The 19,924-nt window shown below is 47.9% G+C and overlaps 8 protein-coding genes and 1 non-coding gene across 9 annotated transcripts; 4 read left to right on the top strand and 5 right to left on the bottom strand.

The window, feature by feature from the left end:
* Positions 1-69: 69 nt before the first annotated feature.
* On the bottom strand, positions 70-699 carry AO090001000144 (uncharacterized protein; the record flags this gene model as incomplete). Its single annotated transcript, XM_001818643.3, has 2 exons — positions 70-82; positions 152-699. 2 exons carry the CDS (start codon positions 697-699, stop codon positions 70-72), a joined length of 561 nt encoding a protein of 186 aa, XP_001818695.3.
* A 3,059-nt stretch (positions 700-3,758) lies between these two features.
* AO090001000143 (lipase family protein) lies at positions 3,759-4,814 on the top strand (the record flags this gene model as incomplete). Its single annotated transcript, XM_001818642.1, has 4 exons — positions 3,759-3,837; positions 3,901-4,066; positions 4,121-4,457; positions 4,509-4,814. The coding sequence occupies 4 exons, from the start codon at positions 3,759-3,761 to the stop codon at positions 4,812-4,814; spliced, it is 888 nt and encodes a 295-aa protein (XP_001818694.1).
* A 943-nt stretch (positions 4,815-5,757) lies between these two features.
* AO090001000142 (uncharacterized protein) lies at positions 5,758-8,175 on the top strand (the record flags this gene model as incomplete). Its single annotated transcript, XM_001818641.1, has 1 exon — positions 5,758-8,175. One exon carries the CDS (start codon positions 5,758-5,760, stop codon positions 8,173-8,175), a length of 2,418 nt encoding a protein of 805 aa, XP_001818693.1.
* Positions 8,176-8,509: 334 nt separating this feature from the next.
* On the bottom strand, positions 8,510-10,054 carry AO090001000141 (uncharacterized protein; the record flags this gene model as incomplete). The annotated part of the gene is made up of 3 exons (XM_001818640.3): positions 8,510-9,217; positions 9,273-9,767; positions 9,836-10,054. 3 exons carry the CDS (start codon positions 10,052-10,054, stop codon positions 8,510-8,512), a joined length of 1,422 nt encoding a protein of 473 aa, XP_001818692.3.
* A 1,429-nt stretch (positions 10,055-11,483) lies between these two features.
* Positions 11,484-11,969, top strand: AO090001000140 (eukaryotic translation initiation factor 3 subunit B; the record flags this gene model as incomplete). Its single annotated transcript, XM_001818639.1, has 2 exons — positions 11,484-11,701; positions 11,753-11,969. The coding sequence occupies 2 exons, from the start codon at positions 11,484-11,486 to the stop codon at positions 11,967-11,969; spliced, it is 435 nt and encodes a 144-aa protein (XP_001818691.1).
* Positions 11,970-15,187: 3,218 nt separating this feature from the next.
* Positions 15,188-15,268, top strand: AO090001t00002. Its single transcript has one exon. It is a non-coding gene; the product is annotated as a tRNA-Ser (tRNA).
* Positions 15,269-15,723: 455 nt separating this feature from the next.
* On the bottom strand, positions 15,724-16,489 carry AO090001000138 (uncharacterized protein; the record flags this gene model as incomplete). The annotated part of the gene is made up of 3 exons (XM_023234396.1): positions 15,724-15,988; positions 16,023-16,072; positions 16,142-16,489. 3 exons carry the CDS (start codon positions 16,487-16,489, stop codon positions 15,724-15,726), a joined length of 663 nt encoding a protein of 220 aa, XP_023089525.1.
* Positions 16,490-17,109: 620 nt separating this feature from the next.
* AO090001000137 (Zn(II)2Cys6 transcription factor) lies at positions 17,110-18,329 on the bottom strand (the record flags this gene model as incomplete). Its single annotated transcript, XM_023234395.1, has 4 exons — positions 17,110-17,128; positions 17,161-17,184; positions 17,305-17,855; positions 17,910-18,329. The coding sequence occupies 4 exons, from the start codon at positions 18,327-18,329 to the stop codon at positions 17,110-17,112; spliced, it is 1,014 nt and encodes a 337-aa protein (XP_023089524.1).
* Positions 18,330-18,768: 439 nt separating this feature from the next.
* AO090001000136 (uncharacterized protein) lies at positions 18,769-19,863 on the bottom strand (the record flags this gene model as incomplete). Its single annotated transcript, XM_001818636.1, has 1 exon — positions 18,769-19,863. One exon carries the CDS (start codon positions 19,861-19,863, stop codon positions 18,769-18,771), a length of 1,095 nt encoding a protein of 364 aa, XP_001818688.1.
* Between the last annotated feature and the right edge of the window lie 61 nt (positions 19,864-19,924).

Genomic DNA, 19,924 nt, shown 5'->3' with positions numbered 1-19,924 from the left:
ACAACTCAAGCTATCGTTCGTCAAACCGTTGGCCAAACGCCGGCGGACAATACAAAGTGACGACGTCGATTAGCGGGTTTCACTAGACCACAGTCACTCAGGTCTCACAAGGTATTCATCAAGTAATATAAAACACAAGGGAGAAACAAACCTTTGTTTTGGCTTCCTCAGTTCCTGCAAAAGCTTCTCATAACGCTCATACTGACTCCCAGGAACATCTTTGATATGCACCTCCCTATGTTTCCGGGTCCAGCCCTTCCCACTAGGGCCCAGCCTGGCAGCACCCTGCACAGCCCCTTCAGACATGGGATCGATATAATGACTGACTTCTAAATTCGCCGGGCTAACGAACAGCGGATGATGGCCTTTACCATCGAGTAAGGACTCTGCCTCGTCGGCCAGATACTCGCTCTCAGGTGTGGTTGTAGACGGATCATAGGAGCATTTATGGTGACCAACTTCATCGTCGGAGCCTGATTTACAGGTTTCTGTTCGTTCGGGGTTAAGTATTTGGCGTTCGAAGTCGATAGCCTGTTCCTTGGTCTCTTTCGATTGAAGGTTGATCACCGTTTGCATCGTCCGCAGGGAAGCTGGTAAAACCGGCTGGGTCATAGGATGGTATTGAGGAAGCAGTGAACGCCCTGCTCTGAGAGCTGTCTGGCCACTGTGTCGTCTGGCGAACATCATGTCTCTCTGCATGCAGGCTATTACAATCGTAGTATCAGGTTCAATGAGCTGACTGATAGGAAGCGTTGCAGGCCCGTAGGTATGTACATTGCAACAAGGTGACTTTGAGCCTCCGAGGAAGTCCATACATATATGAGAATAAGCTCAGTGGAATCCATGACGAATATGAGTGTCATTACCCTTCATGTCGCCAACCAAAGCACATAGATACTGGTGCCTCAGGCAATAGTAGTCTAGATGACGTCATTTCTCCGGTCTGGATCATCGAATGTATGGGTTGTAGGCCTGTCACTCGCGATGCGATCCATGGGTCGAAGCAAACTCTCGCAAGCAATGGAATTGTCTAACGGACATTTGTACCTTGGTTGGCAAATAATATCAGCATGATTGAGATATTGTTGATTGGCTCTGAGGTTGACATCCCTTTCCGTTTTGGGGGCGTGCCCTAACTGGCCTCACTGGAGATGAAGTGAATAGTCCGGCGATAGCCTCGATAAGATACACTTCTACACTTCTGACTGGGATCGATTTTCCCCTTAATGCCCGTGAGAATCTTCATCCTCATTATTCATCATGTGTATCCAAATCTTAAGGATGCCTCGGCAATTGAGGACTACTACCATTATTCCTGGTTTCTTTTGGGCACAGTATCAGGAAATACTTCGGTTTATTTTGCTCTCCTTTTCTCGTTGATTGAGAAAAAATGATATCTTGCCCAAAGCAAGTCCAATAATACCCATCCGGTGCTGCCTACTCACGTTACACTCACCAAGGCGGTTACACTACAGTAGCCTCCCAAACACGAATCCACAGTATTATTGGAAACAACAACCACGATAACCTTCTAATCCTGACCAGCCACAGTTTTTTTTTCAGTTGAACTCGAGCACCAATCCAAAAAGAAGTCTATAATCTGCACGCTGCCCGTTTCGGCCGATAGGAGAGTCAGCCCCGATTTCTGACATCCCAATTGAGTTTCCCAGCCTGCTTGTCATAGTATTTCTAGAAACGTGAGAATTATTGAATGAAATAGCCCTTCCTCTTATCTCTCTCTATTTATCCAGTCAGGCTATTTAGCCTTCTACGGTCACTGCTCATTGCACCTTTGGAGTGTGGAAATAGCCACGTTTTCTGGAGTGATCCAGGATAGAGAGCGAATATTCCTAGTTCAGGTCGGCGCCTGCAGGTATATACTACCCATTAGCTACTAATCGATACAGTATATAGCAATTAGATAATCTGATGGCTGTTTGCAGTATAATGTCACAGTACCTTCGCAGGTTGACAGGCTACCCATGGGAAGGTGACATTAAGATATCTCCGAGCGGCCCTAGTTGGACTTACCGAGGAATCTGCGCTATGGAGCTGATACGATTGACTCTAGTAATGTTGCATTACGCCATAGTCCGATACGTATGTACCTGGCCACACAGGACTATGCATGTCATAGCCTGACCTGCAAAACGATGGTAATATTCATGTCGGCCTGAACCTGGACCTGATTGTCACGTCCGTGTTGGAGCCCTAAAAATGCTTGTTGCCAGAGGGTTACAGCGAGGTTGCGTACGATATGTGGCTTGCAAGAGCGATGAACTACATTACCTGATCTGAGTCAGCTTACATACCCTAGTACGAGGTATCAGGAATATTTAGGATTAATACAAAGACAACCCAAGATATTTAAAATCAGTAATTCAGAATAAGTAAAAGGGAGCATCTAAAAGCTCTCTAGTATGCTTAGTCGATTCCGCCTAAGCTTCCAGAGCCTTGCGATAGTGCAATCAAAGAGCTTTTACGATTTTTAAGAAAGAGAAAAACAACGAATTCAGCGGATGCTTGGCTTCGGATATTTAGAACAACGTGGACGGCCCTATGGAGTGAGCTTTGACCTAGAAAGACCAGAGTAAAGACAGATGAGTTGGAGCCTGAAAAATTGGAGCTTGGGCAGCGAATATGAATATGTGTTTGATATTTTCCAAGCGGGGTTACTATTAAGGATCTATTATGAAACCATTCTACTGCAAGTCGCCAATGCTAGCTAACCTAAGGCACATCGCCAAGCTCCGTGTCGTGAGGGGAGAAGCCCTACTGGGCGGGGTAAGAAAATGTCAAGCCAAAGATCATAGCATTGATTCTCTATTAGTTCCATTCGACACCCCTCATACCACTCATCATTTTCAGAATCATATAATGGATATACTATATGTCATTTGTATGGAATAGGTGTTACTGTGGAACCCCTCAACAGATCACGGAAATATATGTGATGTACGCAACCAGTCAACAGGGGGCATCAAATCATTTTCTTCTATACAATTGCATGAAAGCCTCAATAGAGTTTCCTCAAGTCCCTCGCTTATAACGAAATTTTCCAATCCGTAGTGGGCTAATAGCAGGTACGTATCACCTGAATCTGACTCGCAATCCAATAGTTCAGTAATTAGTACGGAAGATCGTCCGGGACAGGCCCTAAAGGGGAAATGTCTCTGGAAAGATTCTTACGAGAGGATTCCCCGTGATCGGCGATCCGACGGAGTTTCTTCCTGAAGAGCCCTAATCGGCATATCTCATGACCTACAATTTTCCATACTCAACTCTAATGATAATATGCGAGATGAGCAGAACTGCTATGACTAGAGTGATGTGTTAATTAAAGTGCATTTGAATACACTCTGCATATGCCTCAGCAAACGACCGTCAGGTACACCTATCACGCAGCTGAGCCACAAACACGTTGGGGTCCCTTATCAGTGATAGGGCATGGTGGCAACCATCCGACACACTAACTATGCACATGGTCTATGCTGACGAAGCGCTATACTGAAAAGGAAATAGTATGTCTTGTGAGGGCACAATCAGCCAGCCATACAACCCTTGTATACCATCGCGTGCTCGGATATACTGCCTGTCAGGACAAGGGCCAAGGGGCGGGGTCATTGAACTGAATTATCATCCCTTATGTAGGGATAGTTAGAAAAATTTGGAAAAGAGGGGCTACAACAGGAGTATAAGATGGGCTGACTTCGCAAGGGATATTCGCGAAATGCATCTCGTCCTGCACGGCATTCAAAATGTTTAGTCTCGCGCGATTGGGGACCGTTGCAGGTCTATTTTTACTGGCTCAGGCTGCCCCGGCTTCACTGCGCAGAGGTATGTTTATTTTCTCCACAACTTGTAACACAGCATTCGCTTGAGCCAGACTGACGGATTTAGATGTCAGCTCTTCCCTTCTCAATAACCTGGATCTCTTTGCACAGTACAGCGCCGCCGCATACTGTGATGAGAACCTGAACTCTACGGGGACCAAGTTGACATGCTCTGTTGGCAACTGTCCTTTGGTAGAAGCGGCCTCTACCCAATCATTGGATGAATTCAACGAGTAAGTCACCGCAAATATACAATTCTAGTTCATAGGCAACTACTGACAACTCAGATCGTCATCCTACGGCAACCCCGCCGGGTACCTCGCCGCTGATGAGACTAACAAGCTCCTAGTCCTGTCCTTCCGGGGTAGCGCTGACTTGGCCAATTGGGTCGCCAACCTGAATTTTGGTCTCGAGGATGCCAGCGATCTGTGTTCTGGGTGCGAAGTGCACAGCGGCTTCTGGAAGGCATGGAGTGAAATCGCCGACACCATCACTTCCAAAGTGGAATCAGCTTTGTCGGATCATTCCGATTATTCCTTGGTCTTGACCGGACATAGTTACGGCGCTGCGCTGGCAGCCCTCGCAGCGACTGCTCTGCGGAACTCCGGCCATAGTGTTGAGCTGGTAAGTTATCCTCATTTTGTAAGTGACGGTGCGCCAAATCTGACCAAATAGTACAACTACGGTCAACCTCGACTTGGAAACGAGGCATTGGCAACATATATCACGGACCAAAACAAGGGTGGCAACTATCGCGTTACGCACACTAATGATATTGTGCCTAAACTGCCACCCACGCTGCTCGGGTATCACCACTTCAGCCCAGAGTACTATATCAGCAGCGCCGACGAGGCAACGGTGACCACCACTGATGTGACTGAGGTTACGGGAATCGATGCTACGGGCGGTAATGATGGAACCGACGGAACTAGCATCGATGCTCATCGGTGGTACTTTATTTATATTAGCGAATGTTCATAGTGGAAATCTTCGTGTATATAGTTCTGGCTTTGAGAAGGAGACTTCTGCCAGCCTTGAAAGGTCTTCCCAGATGAAGACTGTTATGTTGATAATGAAAAGTGCATGTTCCTCTATCATCAGTGACACGTACATACGAGTAGAGTCCTTTTTTTATATATACATTCTCGAATTGAGTAATGACATACGGATCGGTCTCAAATGAGTTGAAATATGAATAACAACGGTTTCTAATAGCCCTAGTACATACGCCGACCATCATATGTCAACCCTTGATCATCAAAACAAGACCATAGCTGGTATGTATTCATTGACGAGGCCAATATAATTTTCTAATCCTTTGATCAGCTAGATATTGATTTAGAGGATCTTACTCTAACCACTTAACATTGCAGTTACACAGTACTCCAACGGCGAGATTATAATCTTAGTACTTCACGATAAAATAACGCACCTCCTTCCCTACGTGGTTGTGGTTCTGGCCAATATCAACTCACTTAACGTCCATCCAGGTAATGCGGGCTGAAAGCTTGTGGCTGTGGATAAGACTGACTACTCGGGCGAGATCATCGTGCCCTGACCTTTAGGGAGGAAATCCATTTGTATTAAGGCATCTGGTAAATACATATGGGGCAGGTATGAGTGCCGTAGAAAGATGGTGTGACTATTTGGCCCCTCATTGTGGGGGGCCTCTCTTGCAATTAGTGGAGATAGTGCCTCAGTTTCAACATCTAATTGGATGTGCAAATTCTCCTTAAGTCATGAATGGAGGTAAAACGTCTGATTTTCCCATCTAATGGACTAGGACGTGGCTGTAAAGTAGGCTGTGCCTTAGGCCATACTAGATAAAGCTTAGTGGCTGGATAAGACAATCAAGCCAAAATACAGCGGGTTGTTCTGGTTCACACATCCCAACTTCAAATGCCCAAGATCCAATATACACAGCATGAAGGTTCGAACATTTAAATATGAGTCACTTCCTACTCCGACATCGATCCGAGTAGTCACACTACTCCATGGCGAGTCCGAAATTACCGTGTTTGGGGTACCCCTTATCCCACTATCTATACAAATTGTCGACCTCAACGACAACCCACGCTTCCAGGCTTTATCATATACTTGGGGATCACCATTTCCACCTGAACTGGAGAGGTCCAAGAATTATGGCCCAAAGAACAAATTCCCGGTTGCCATCAACGGACAACTATCCTTCTTGACTAGGAATTTATTCGAGTTTCTGCAGCGTCTGAAGACCGAGAAATTAAACGTGGATCGGCGTACCAAGCCATATAACAAAACCCGTCTAATCGAGGCAGCCGAAGCTGGCAGCGTGAATGATGTGTACTTTTGGATGGCCCGAGGCGCGGACCTGGCGGCGCAAGACATGTTTGGAGAAACGGCTCTACATTACGCCGCTGAGAATGGGTATTTTGAAGTCGTCAAGATACTTGTAGAGGCTGGTTCGGATGTGCAGCGACGGGACTCCTCCAGGCGGACACCTCTTGATTGTGCGAAGATGCGTAAGCGTCGAAAATATGCAGAGGTTATTGAATACTTGGAGCGACCTGATATCCACCAGATAGTTGGGAGTAAGCCACGGCCACTCTCTCCGATGGATAGTCAACAGTTTTGGATTGATGCGATATGTATTAATCAAGATGATATCGCGGAGCGTAACGCGCAAGTAGCCATCATGTCCATGATCTACACGAAATCATCGGGTGTATTTGTCTGGCTGGGTGTGGATGATGAGAGCACTATGCGCGCCGCCGAAGCCACACATCTTCCATCTCAGGAAGGTATGGACATGTGGTACAACGATGTGCTGAACAATCATGTTATGGAGGACCCGGAGACGCGCGTTGCAAAACAAGGATCTAATGAGGCTGCCTTAAAATACCAAGCGGTTGTGAATTTGTTCCGACGAACCTGGTTTCAGCGTGTGTGGATCATTCAAGAGATCGCGTTGGCCAAGCAGATTCGGATTTTCTGCGGTCGCGTCGAGTTTGAATACCACAAGTTATTTAATCTGTTTCACAATCCTAATTTCACTTCTCATGTTACCAGCCGGTCTCTGTCCCAAGCCCTTGAGTTGGCCCGGTGGAAGGGAATTGGAGGGAGTGAATTGAGTACCTTGACTGATATTCGACTCCGGACATCCAAACAAGTCTTTGAAAGACGGGTGATGGATGAGTATGTGAAGAAGAATGGCATCACGCTGGTCTCTACATGGGAGCACAAATTGAGTCTTTCGCTGCTGGCTAGTAAGGTTTGGTCTTTTCGAGCGACTGACCCGAGAGACAAAGTCTTCGCTTTAATAGGTATATCCCGGTTGCCAGATGACCCTAAAAAGAGGATAGTTGCCGATTACTCCAAGTCTACATCTGAAGTATTCATCCAATTTGCCAAAATATTCATGCAGGGAGCCCCCGATGAGCCGCTGCAGACGTGGCACACGGGGGAGTGTGAGGTTTTCGAGTGTCTTGAAGGCCTGTCCTTCGTACAGGAGAGTCCAGATGTCTCTCGTACTTTCAATGGTCAGGAATTGCCATCGTGGATCCCCAACTTCACTGCTCCTCTTATAACCACACGTCTGTGGTCACCACGCTTCCGAGCAGGTGTTAGCCCAGATACCCCAGCTGTGATTCTTCCCGACGACGACGCTCATACCCTGCGACTGAATGGTATCTTCCACGACGAGATAGTTAGTGTGGAACCTCAAATCGGCACATCAACAGCTACATCCTTCCGTCCGCCAAACTGGCTAGAACTGATCTTATCCTTGGACAAAACTTACCTCCCTACTGGGGATAACCGTGTTGAGGCACTTTGGCGTACCTTGATGACGAACAAGCTATCATCAACCTCAGACAACCCGGTCCAAGATGCCAGATCCTCCTTTCGCTTTTTTATACAAAAGGCTCTCTGGAGTCTCACGCATAAATCGGATAAAGACACCATCACTAATCTCAATCTCATCCGCGAAACCGATGATAACAACACATTACCGACTTGGGAGGAGGTTCAACAATACGGAGAAAAGGATGAAGTGGGAAAACCTCGGGGAAGGGTCAGGATTGATGACCGTGATTTTGACCAGACGTTTGTCCATTTCTATCGAGGACGATTGCTTTATCGAACTAAACGGGGGTACCTCGGGCTTGGTCCCTGGTCTGTGCAGCCTGGGGATGAGGTATGGGTGACTGCTGGGGCACGAACGCCGTTTATTTTGAGAAAGCCCTCGAGCGATGATTCTTCGAGGACAGAGAGACGAAGTTTGGTCGGGGAAACGTATGTTCATGGGATTATGGATGGAGAAGCGATTTCTGGCGGTCAGACCTTTCAGCCTGTCTCTCTTGTTTAGGTATAGATCTGAGGAGTTACAGTTTATACTTTGCCTGTATATGATGGGGGAGTTGCTTTCTCCGCCAGGTGTAGGGACTCGAGTGAAATTTCAAAACTTGTATAGATTTAACTTAGGTTTAAGAGGCTCGCAAACTAATTATGTACATCGATTCATCTTCCTGTAAAGCAGACATCACTGCTCAGCTACAGCATGCCACCTCTTACCCTGCCACTGCAGATACACAGTCGGAAGAAAGCTCACACCCATAACCAAAGCCGCAACCACCCCGGAGCTCTTAGCAATACCAACGGTCTCAAACATATCCGGGAACCTAACATTATTAGCCAATGACTTATACACGCAGCCAAGGAACATTCACATACCAGAAAGGTCCAATGAATCCCCAAGTCGATCGCACGAAGTTAATGAATACTCCGATACTCCCCGCATCCTGAGGATATGTATCCACCGCATAAGTAGTGAGCACAGTCGTGATAACCTGGTTGCCAAACGCCGCGATACCTGTGCCCACCACTGGAACCACGGTCCATGTACCCTCCGTAGCCTGTTCGGTGCAGACTAGGAACACGACACTTCCGGCGATCGTGAGCAGGTAACCAATGTAGCTCAGCCACAGGCGATATTCGGGTGCGGGCTTGTGTCCGATACGACGGGCGCGGGCGTTCATCCACATGTCGGACATGAAGCCGCCGAGTTGTTCGCCGAGTAGGGAGCCGATAATCAGGCCGAGGAATTGAAGGCCGAGTTGCTCCGCGTTGAGTCCGAACTTGCTCTGTAAGAGTTGTGGCACTTCCACTGAGTTCAGGACGGAGGCGAAGAGGAAGACCATGGCGTAGGCTACTGATGCAAGGAGCACGGGGATGTTAGTGAATAGGCTGAGGGGGTGAACGAATTCAGAAAACCGGAATGGCGTTGGATCGATTCGTCCGAAGGAGAGATACTCTCGTTTGAAAGGTGAGCCACCGGATTGTACTTCGGTGCCGATGTACCGGGTTTCTGGGCCGAAGAAGATGTATAGGAAGAACTGGCAGGCGTTTGTCTGATTTGATTACAAGTATTAGTGATGCGAAGCGTTGTAGTCACCCATGACTCACGATTGCCAGAACCCAGTAAATCCATCGATATCCCACGCGTTGGGCAACAAATCCGAAGATAAATGGGCCGACAGGTACACCCAATGTCACCATCACAGTCCAGATTCCCATGTATCGCGCTCGCTCCCGTCGGAAGAAGGTCTCTGTGACCACAGCGCTTCCGATGGCCATCGCTGGGCAGAGGAAGAATGATACCAGGGCTCGGCAAGCTGCCATCGAGGCATAATCTGGGCTCTTTGCGCAGCCGATGTTACAAACACAGCTAAGGATGAGGGACAAGAGGAAAATCGGGCGCCGTCCGAAGCGATGCGAAAGCGGTTTCCAGAATAACGGGGCACCTCCCAGAATGGCGATCTGAAGCGATGTCAGATAGCTGACTCTCTGTAGAGTGACGCCGAGGTCCTCGGAAATTGCTTCATAGGCGGGAATGATCGCAGCGGCTGTAAAAGTTCCCATGCAGGCATGGAAGGCCACCAAGCCCAGATTCGTAACTTTCTATTCGCTCACGTAGGTTAGCACTGGGAATAGCGATAAGAGAACGGCAGGGGACAACAGTAACACACCTTCCATAAAGGCCAATTGTATGGATCTGCCGGATCCATACTAGGGATGGGATCCAGATCTAAGGTGCCATGTCGTTGCAGCAGATAATCACGATGCTGATCGGACAGTAGACTGGTCGCATCGACACTTTGAATGTTTGCCTCCGACTTCTCGAAGAACTCTGACGATGCCTTCCCAGGCGTGTGCCCTTGAGACGTTGTCTTCTCCATTGACGACATGATAGATGTATAGAATGTATTCTCCAGAGACAGCAACTGGAGTACAGGAAAGGAGGATGTCAAGGGGCATTGACCAAGCTATAGGGGTTTTGAAGGTGTGGGCCCTAACGCAATGACGCGGACCCATCCTACTCTTTCTGCGACAGCCAGAAAGGTCGATCCACACGGGGAAAACGCGGGGTCCCCGTGATCATTTCCCGAGTGAACATACTTATTATTACTTAAGGATAGCGCCGTCTTAACGAGCCATTCGATGTCGCCCATGGGGTGGAGATAACGGCCCCACGGTAGTTGGGGAAAAAGACCATTGCCGGCTAGAACCCAACTCCTATCTCCGTCTGGATTATTAAGATGCGAATTGTTCCAACTGACTCAGTTCGGCGTGAAAATATACCGATGTGAGCTGGCTTGCACCGAGGCCGATTTGTTTTGGCGCTAAAACTGCCGAGCGACAATGCCGCGCCTCTGATAGATGGCAATATTCTACGCAAACTCTCCTGTTCATTGCTTAGTGTTGCTTATTCGCTGCCCAGAAAGTAAAAACGTCACAAGGCTGATTAAAGCCTATTTCTCGTATTGAAAGCATAATATCCTCAGTACTCTCAGGACACAGTACGGGGGGTTATCATGTCGACTTCAACAGCTTGCAGAAAGACGTACAGAGAGAGCAAAGGATGGCCAATAAGTGAAAATAAAGGGGGCCAAGATGCAGAAACACAATAGGCTCCAAGGGTCAAGACTTACTAATTAAACGGCCGGTACCTCTCATTCTTTCTAATTGCCGACAAACGGTGCTGGTCTAGACTATGTCCTTGGCGTTGGGAAATGACCCATAAGATCGCCTGGTAGTCCTTCGCTTATATTATGAGTCTTGTTTCCTATCAGCACGAGGAAACGCAATTCCAACAGAGTGTTACTCACAGGCCCGGAAAAGCCGTCTAGCTCTTGGGTACTATTGACGACTCTGACTACTGTAATGGGGGTTCAAAGGAAGGTAATACCACGGTCGCCTATTTCTACTAGATGGAGATGGACATTTTCAAGAGGCTCAACTACCATTCCGTCTAGGTCATAACAGAGTGGATAGCAAAGGATAGACAATAGAGTATCTTACGGTCGATAATCTGCAAATTATGTTCGGGATATGGTAGTCATGGCGCGACCTTGATGTCATTGGCATTTTAGTCAAGAGTGATTAAGGAATTATAGATCTTCAACTTTACTTTCTTGATATGGATATCACCGCCCACAGCACGCTTTTGCCTATTTGCCCTGCATTCATTTCTCGAGTCTCGACTAGTAAATAAGGCTAACTCCTGTATGTGTGTCGAATCAGTAACTCAGTCATTACCCCACCTCCATGGGCCAATAGCGTCAGCTTACGTTCGCATGCTGCCTTGGAATATGAGATGCGCTTCTCCACAACTTAATGTCAACTATTCCCTCAACACAGACCCTGATGGCAGACTACAAAGGCCAACCTCTACCAGAGCTAGGTACTCTGATTGTACTGGATGGTTTGCCGGTAGTTGACAAAGCCCACCGGCCTACCCTTATCAGATTTCTCCTCAGGAAATTAGACAGTCCTGGACCGACAGACACCAGAAAGGTGTACATGCCAGTGGATTCACAGCAGAGAACCATCGGGTATGTTATATTTAAAATAAGATAGAGCATAGTAGGCTTATATCTTCAAAGGTCTGCCATTATACGATACTTAGATGCTTCGCAAGCCGAGGACACAATTACACGATTCAACGGCTCTCATCTAGATAGCAACCACCAAATGACCTTGGAGAAGATTGAGGTTTCGGAGCGGTACAGGCACATGCAGAATATGGTTACTGGTATTGAGCAACAGTTGGGCCTCGTTTTCCCCATCGATATGGAGACGGAGCTATTTCAAGAGGGATGAATACATAGTAGAAACCAAAGGGTTTTTATTTGTCATCAAAACATGGTCCTTCTACCGTGTCCGTCTTCAATCAGGTACCTGTTAATAAGCTTCAAGGGGGACAATATCCCTACCTAAACTCTCTAATAACAGCGAGGTACTCATAAAAACTACAAACTAGCTATGACGACAACAGCAGAAACCCACGTCGAAACACAACATCATTAAACGCTTGTACTTCAGCCCTTTCAGAAGAACACGAAGCATCTTTCCAATGAATTGTAGGAAAGGGACGGTTATACGCCGCGCAGGTGGCGCACTGGAATGTGGTTGGTGTGCCCTTCACGAACGCAAGGGATGCCCTAACATCCAAAACAACAACTGGCCATTCTTAGCAAGGGATGCCACCTTAAAGACGCGACGAGTTAAAACCACTTGTCAGTCACCGAGAGACACTTGACATTTCCACCCAATTCTGACGAATTTCGAATTTCGCCAAATCTCATTCACCCACAATGTACGGACTCAAGCATATCGCTTTCCTGGGTTTGGCCTTGGCCATGGCGACAGGCAGCGCAGCAGGGACAGCCACTGTATGCGACCGATCACCGTGAGCAACGATCCTTACTAACTTCTCTGTTGTGCAGGTCGGCTTTCAGACGGCTGATTCAAGTTTTCACGTCGATAATATCCCACTAAAAACATGTTTTGATGTCCACGCAGAGTAAGTCTGGCTGATTATGATAGCTAAGCACGCGGAAGGTAACAATGTTATAGAGACGTTACATCCGTCTACGTTTCCGAATATTGCCGAGTTTTCATGTAAGTGCCCGACCGTGACGAGCTATAAACAATATATCCTGATCAAATTCAGGGGTCGCGGTTGTACCCATCGACAGGTTCTTCTGACCCCCGGCGAACACGAATCTGAGATCTCTATTCCCGTCATCGACAGTGTTTGGTGCGAAAATCGCGGCCCATTCCCAATGTCCTAAGCACGTCACGGGGAATTGGGACGGAACGAGCTTGGAAAGAAACACAGTATCCGAGGTGTTATTGAGTGTACAACAGACAACGAATACAAGGATTTTGCTTCTTAGCAGTCATAATCAGCGTTCATCTCCCACAATCTTATGGTGGCTGGTTCCATCTCTTCCGACCATAGACACTCCTCATCTTGATTGTACACATAGATCATTTCCTCACTACATTCAACTTCTTCCTTGAGATGTGCCCTCATAAAGTCGTTACTGCGCCACTAATAATGGCAATATTGTGGTTTATCTACAGCTTGGGAGATATGATATGGAGACCTCCTACATGCTACATGTAAACGGTAGACCTGGGGAATAAACAATCCACTCGCAGCGTAACGATATCTCCAGGAATACACATGTAATGTACAGTGTTTAATATGAACTATTTGAAGTTAGGGACAGGCTGACAAAGCTGACAAAGCTACGATAGAACCATGAGATCTATCCAAAAGAGAACATAAGCACATACTTTTTCTGCATTCCGGCAGCGAGTCCAGGAATGTGTCTTTCCCTTTCCGTAAAGCAGGTTCTAGTTCCGATCCCTATTTTTTCTCTTTACGAGTTTGGTTCACGGTTCCCGAAACTACATGTTGCTTATCGCGTGGCTCAGTCGTCATCAACTCTAGAATACTTGGCTCTTAGGCTTGTCTTCACTTTACGAGAGCACTTCCCACTTTCGATATGTCCATCGCAAGGGCGTAATTATATGGCAACAGATGTAGGACTGTTTCATGAAATGAGCGTCCAAGTGTTAGAGCAAGCTAGCGACAATGCTGAAATTACGTTGCTTGGCTACCTGTCTCAGGGCTTCTTTCACTACAGCGTGAGCTAACTACTTCGGTGAGTACGAGATGTGAATTGTTTTATCTCTAATAATTGCATCTACCATTACAAACAGAAAAGATAAGAAACAGCAAACTCTAGAAGTCCGCTTCAAAAGCACGGTCGCTCATAGTTCCCTCTACGGAGGTGGTGATCCCAGCAATCGGATTGTTGTATTCGCGATGAACATGCCTCGTTCCATCTCTGTGTAAATCAACATCCCGCAGTTGATAAATACCGTCGGCACTAAGCTTCTCGCGATGGTGATGCTCCGCATCGTCCGTGCCGTAGTCTAAAATCTCATCGTATGCTCCCGTGCTGGAGTTGTAGATCGTGCGCCCACGACCGTTCTCAAAGTTGGTTTTCTTGATTTTGGTGCCACTAGGGGCTTCATATTCGTGGATACTCATGTCAGTCGCCGTGCGCTTCTCGGTATTGAGGCGTTTAGCTCCTTGGACGCCATAGTTGGTCGTTGCGTCGGCATCGTAGGTGTCGTACGTTGTATCATTCGCCGCGCAGATGGGACTATCAGTACCTTCGAGCAGGTCATCTGAAGAGAAGGAGGAATGAGAATCGTTCCTGCGGCCGCTCATTTTGGGTTTACTTTGATCGGAGGTGGACACAAGTCCTGAAATCTGGAGATTTTGTTTGATAGTTCCTTCGGATGCTGTAGGCTTGGTTTACTCCAGTGCTTTTTATCATACTGTCACCGCGATGAGACACTGCCGAGCTTGACAACATTGATTCTGACTGGATATCACATCCCGGATAATGATTGAGCGTATCACGGCCGCGTATCGGGTGTTGCATCGACTGCATCAGCAGGCTATGTAGAAAGCCACGACATCATGGCTCTTTGCGGAGAAGAGATTGTCCCCGTCATATTCCATCGATCCATTGGTACATTAAAGGTAGTTCCCTTCCATGTGGAGCCCAGTTCCCCCTTGATGATTATATTGTGCATTGAATTCTGCTAAGGATCACGCGTGTTTATAATGATATATAAAATAGCAAGTCTGGGATGTGTCTTCTCTTATGAAAAGAGTTCGGTGTATTTGATCATTAATGATTCCAATGAGTGTATCCAGTACTTTAAGTTGTTTCGGGAAATTGGTTGGTATAGTATATATATATATATATACTTCTGGTGGACAGGCAGTTGAACTGAAAGCAATACCTTGTGAAATCCACTCTACTGGAAGATCAAATACATAGAGGGAAACCTTTAGAGGCAGCATATGACAGAAATATCTAGAAAGAGGGTGATCTTGGTCACAATCTCTTTTTCTAGATGTACGTGTGTCTCCGGATGGAAACATTGAGAGGCAAATGTTTCGTTGCAGGTGTCAATTGGATAAGCCGACAAATAAACATCAACTAGTCAGTGTGGCCGAGTGGTTAAGGCGATAGACTAGAAATCTATTGGGTTCGCCCGCACAGGTTCGAGTCCTGTCGCTGACGGTTCTTTTTGTTTTTTGTTTTGGTTGCCCGCCCGCCAGGATCTCCTAAACACCATTCGTTGTCATCACCTTTTAAAGGAAGGCTCAGTTATACTTCAACAATCGCGCTCTTTCTTCTTCTTCTGCGCGCGCATAGTCCCGTCGCGCAGCTCGTAACTGCCTGCATTTCAGGCTTTGACGTTTGATGGCGAATATCCGACCTAAGGTGATCGGGTGCCTACACTTGCTACGATGGTGGCAGCATAACCAGAAAAGCGTCACGAGTAATGCTTACTTGATCCGCCATCGCGTCCGAATAACTAAACGGATGTAAAGCGGCCTATGTCTGACCAACGCTATTTATCCTCACAGTGATCGTTTAAGCTAAGTGCAAAACTGTTGCTCGCCCCGAAAATAATTTCCTGGCTGCTTATCGCTTCCCTTCCACTAGACCATCATCATGCTACCCTCCACATCTTACTCGTTTGCTAGCTGACGAAGAGATGCCTGCATCTCATCTAACCGGTCCAGAACATATCGTCGAAAGGCTAGGTCGTCTGTCTCCCAAAGCCATTCGAGTTCCAAACAGAGAAACTGCCAGTCCAGGGTTTCATGCCAGATACTTTTGACCTCGGGAAATAGACTTGTTGGGACTCGTGTGCGCCAATAAGCATCGCCGAGGTAGTATTTCATGGCGATCTGCACGGCTTCGACGTCGTCGGGGGAAAGGTAATCCATGACTCTACAAAGTATCTCCACTGGAAGGTAGCACAAACGGTTGTGTTGACGATTGACACGGCCTCCAATGTGAAACCGCGCACGTGTCCTAATTCGAGCTCGCTTGATCAGAGACTGAACGCGTTTGATGTTGGAGGGATCTGGTTGGATAACAAACTTCGTTGAGCGCTGTCGAGATCGGTTGAACTACAACACAGAGAATACTTACCTTCCACAGGGCACATCCCATCGATATATTCCCAAGGGTCCGCAGGAAGTCCTTTAAGTTTCTCACAACTAAGACCAAGCTTTGCCTCGCAGCTTCACCAATCGTATGGTGTGTTAGTAACTCCCAACAACTGTCGTGGAGATGATAGCCGACAAGACCGTGAGTCCCTGTGTCATTGAACTGATCCAGCCCTATGGCTTGTACCAGACGATCCCTGTCCTCTTCGGGGTATCCAATAGCTCCCAACATCTCGTCCCATGGTACTGCTTCTAGCACCTGCCCGTCAACGGCTGCCATATTAGCTGTCACACCAGAGACTCGATATGTATTATTACAAGTATTGTGGAGGACTATTGTTACTGTTAGTTGAAGGGACGTTAGAATGCTTTATGAACAGAAATTACGACGTACTCACGCAGTAGACGCAGTGCCAGTCTAACCTCTCAACGAAAGGCATCTGTTGTAACTGATGTTTAGTGTAGAGCCCGGGCTGAGGGCGGAGATTTTCATCATCCCAATATATCTCATCGGGGCCGATATCGAAGTCCATACCGCATATGCAGCAGGGCAAACCGCCGCCAAAAATTCGCCTTTTCCTGTACACGAAGGAAACCATGTGTCCAGGTGATAATGCTAGCGGGACAGAGGAATCTTTCTCTTTTCTGTATACGGTTATCCGTTACCCCTGGATCCTCGACAAATTGATTTCGCTTCGGCTTCGATCCCCCCAAAGCCTTGGTTTTTCACTAGACCACACCTTAATGGCGTAGAAGGAAAGCGAGCTGAGACGTTTGGTGACTGTATCAAGATCGATGGAAAATTCATAGAAACACAAGAACAGGCATGCTTTGACTAACTGTTTTGTTGGTCGAGGGCCTTACATCCACTTTCCTCGTGGAACCCTTCAAAAGTTCACTTCATATTCTTCGGTTAGAGCTGCCGCATATCTTGTCATATGACTGACGTACCTGAGACGTATATCCGAATCGATCCTACGGCCCTTTTCTAGGTTGGATATCATTTATTCCTGCGTTAAAACTATCTCTTAATGTCAATTATGTAGCGAGTAGAAAACGATATGAAAATGGTAAAGCTAATCCTGAGGAGTATACTCCAGTTCCCAATCGATACCAAGCGCCTCATGGGCTCTCGAGATCCACATCTCCTCCATGGTATCATCCAACAGATGATCAAACACCCCTCTCCCTGCAGCAGAGCCCCATTCTGCCATGCTCATTGTTTTCCATAAGCGTGTATGGGTCGGGAATGGGAACCGCAAGTCCCTTGCAGTTAGTCTTGCATGCGTGTCTGCATCGTCGGCTCGCTTTCCAACCACGCTGGCTGCCCGGTAAACTCTGTATAGGGCCAAGTTGAATCGCTTGGTTTCTTCAATTCCCAACCAAATATATGGACGGGAATCGCGTTGGGAATATCGGGCAAGTATACTTGGATAGTATAGCATGTCCAGTCTTTTGCAACTCCCAACAAGCGAGTTAAGAAGGTCGGTGTTGGTACGGGAGAGAGATGGCTTCAAGTCGATGCCGAGGTTCCCCGCGCCTGCATTCACGAGAGCGAAGATTATATGCAGTAAGATGCCCTGGTACGTCGGGATCGGCCAGGAGGCACCATCTATGTCCTCTTTGGCAGAAACATCCCATGCTTCCTAGCAGCATCTTGTCAGTACAGTAGGTCTCCAACAACGCGGAGTTCTACTCACTCTCTGCTGACCGATGGCCGAGGCCAGCGTGTTGTGGAGGTCAATCGCTGCTGACCGTGCATTAGGTTCGTCGCTCATCCACATACCAATGACAATCATAGCTTGGACAAGGAAGGGCGCCTCAATGTCCTCGTCGAACGAGCCTCGATGGATGAGGAGCCAGTACGGGTTGAACTTTTCAAAGTACAGATTGAGAAAGCGACGTCTCGGCTCAGAGCGGCCTGCACTCGAAGGTGGAATATTCAGTCCGCTTGTTGGGGGACTGAGAGCTTCAACCTGTCTGTCCAGAGAACAGTGAATCCCTCGACGTAAGCACTCGCTGCATGGTGGGTCTCCCTGACAACGGGACTTCGTCTTCCGACAATGGGCACAGGCATGTTTGATGTGAGTTGGCCTGTTTACTCCATGGATCTGACGCATATGTCGCCGAAGAGTGTCACTGCTCTAGCATTAGAAGCTCCGGCTACCCCTGAGAAGGACTTCTTTCTCACGTTCGACCAAACTCTCGATTGCAGGTTGGACACGGAAAAGACTTGCGTTGGCTGTGTTGGGCTTCGTGGCGAATGAGATTTTCTTTACGTGAGTAGCCTGCCCTGCAACCGGGGAATCGACAAACAAATTCTCTCGGGGGCATCCTCGCGTGTGATTGATGCTCAGCATGTAAGACCGAGGCTGATGCGCTTGATTGATCTATGCTCCTTGTTTCGACCTGGGTGGTTTCAGCTTTAAGTTGCGTTTGCTTAATAATAAATCTAAATTCGGCTTGGCCCTTGGCTACCGCTTGACGTCATTTATGATTTACCTGAATCGACTTCATATTTGACTACTCCCTACTTGCTAGCCCTAGGCAGAACACCGTTTACCCCTTAGACTTGATGATGCTGTTCACATCATCCCGAAATGCCTGGGTCCAGGCTTCGTCTCCCTTCACCGGATTCCACCCAAGATTCCGCGCAATAGTAGCGACCGTTATCTCGTTACTGGAGAACATCTCCGCAGCCGATTTTAAATCTTCCTCCGCAAACACCTCCTTAGCAAAATCGAGGTGCGGTATTAGGGTCGCTACCGCTTCCTCTAAGCTGAGATGGGTGACCTTCTTCTCCAATATAAGACCCCGTTCGTAGCAAGCATCCGCCACCAATTGCGAATACTCCAGCCACGAATGCCGTCCATTGGCGCTGAAAATGATCCCCTTCTTCCCAGTGGGTAGACTTTTACCTTGCCGCTCCAGGATATCCAGTACGACAAGCCGGTACAAGTTAGCTAGATCCTCTATATGAACGTGGTCCCATAGGCCAGTCCCGTCACCCACCACTACCGCATGTCCAATCTGCAGCATCGCTTTCATGTACCCGGTGTGGATGCTGTTCCTGTTGAACAAGCCAGTACCGTTTCCATAGATAATGGGACTCATAATGACAAGTGTCTTGACGCCCAGCTCGAGGCCTGTGTCAATAACGCCCAGCTCCGTGGTCCGCTGTGCATAAGGCTCTGCCGCCTCGAGCGCCTTTTCGTGGGCGTATATAGCGTCGACCAGATCGTCGAACTCCCTTACTCCAACTGGCTTGGCAATTGGCTTATCGCCGATATTGGATGTACCAGACGTGTGAATCAGCCAGACGTCACGGCCGGTTTGGGCCTTTCGCTGCGCCAGGCCGCGGAGGAGCGCTTTTGTGGATGCAGAGTGATAGCCCAGGGTGGTGTTGATGACGACGTCGTGCTGTGCGGCCACGGCGGTGGTAGTCTCCAGGTCATCGAGGCCCCCGTAGACGGTGGGCTTGACGCGCTCACCGTAGGTGGAGGTAAGGAGAGCTGCGCGGTCGGCACCTCGCATCAGGCACGTTATAGGGCCGGATTGGAGCGACGACGCAGACGACTGGAGCAGCGCAGTGAGGACACTGCCCCCGATGAAGCCTGTAGCACCAGTGAGGAGGATCTTGGCGTCAGATGTCATGTTGTTGGACGGGAAAATTCGACGGCAGAAAGGTTGCTTTTCAGATAGCGTCGGATGAGTA

This window comes from Aspergillus oryzae, chromosome 2, assembly GCF_000184455.2.
Source record: "Aspergillus oryzae RIB40 DNA, chromosome 2".
Classification (NCBI taxonomy): domain Eukaryota; kingdom Fungi; phylum Ascomycota; class Eurotiomycetes; order Eurotiales; family Aspergillaceae; genus Aspergillus; species Aspergillus oryzae.
Note: the sequence above shows the minus strand (reverse complement) of the source record. Positions and strands in the feature narration are given on the sequence as shown.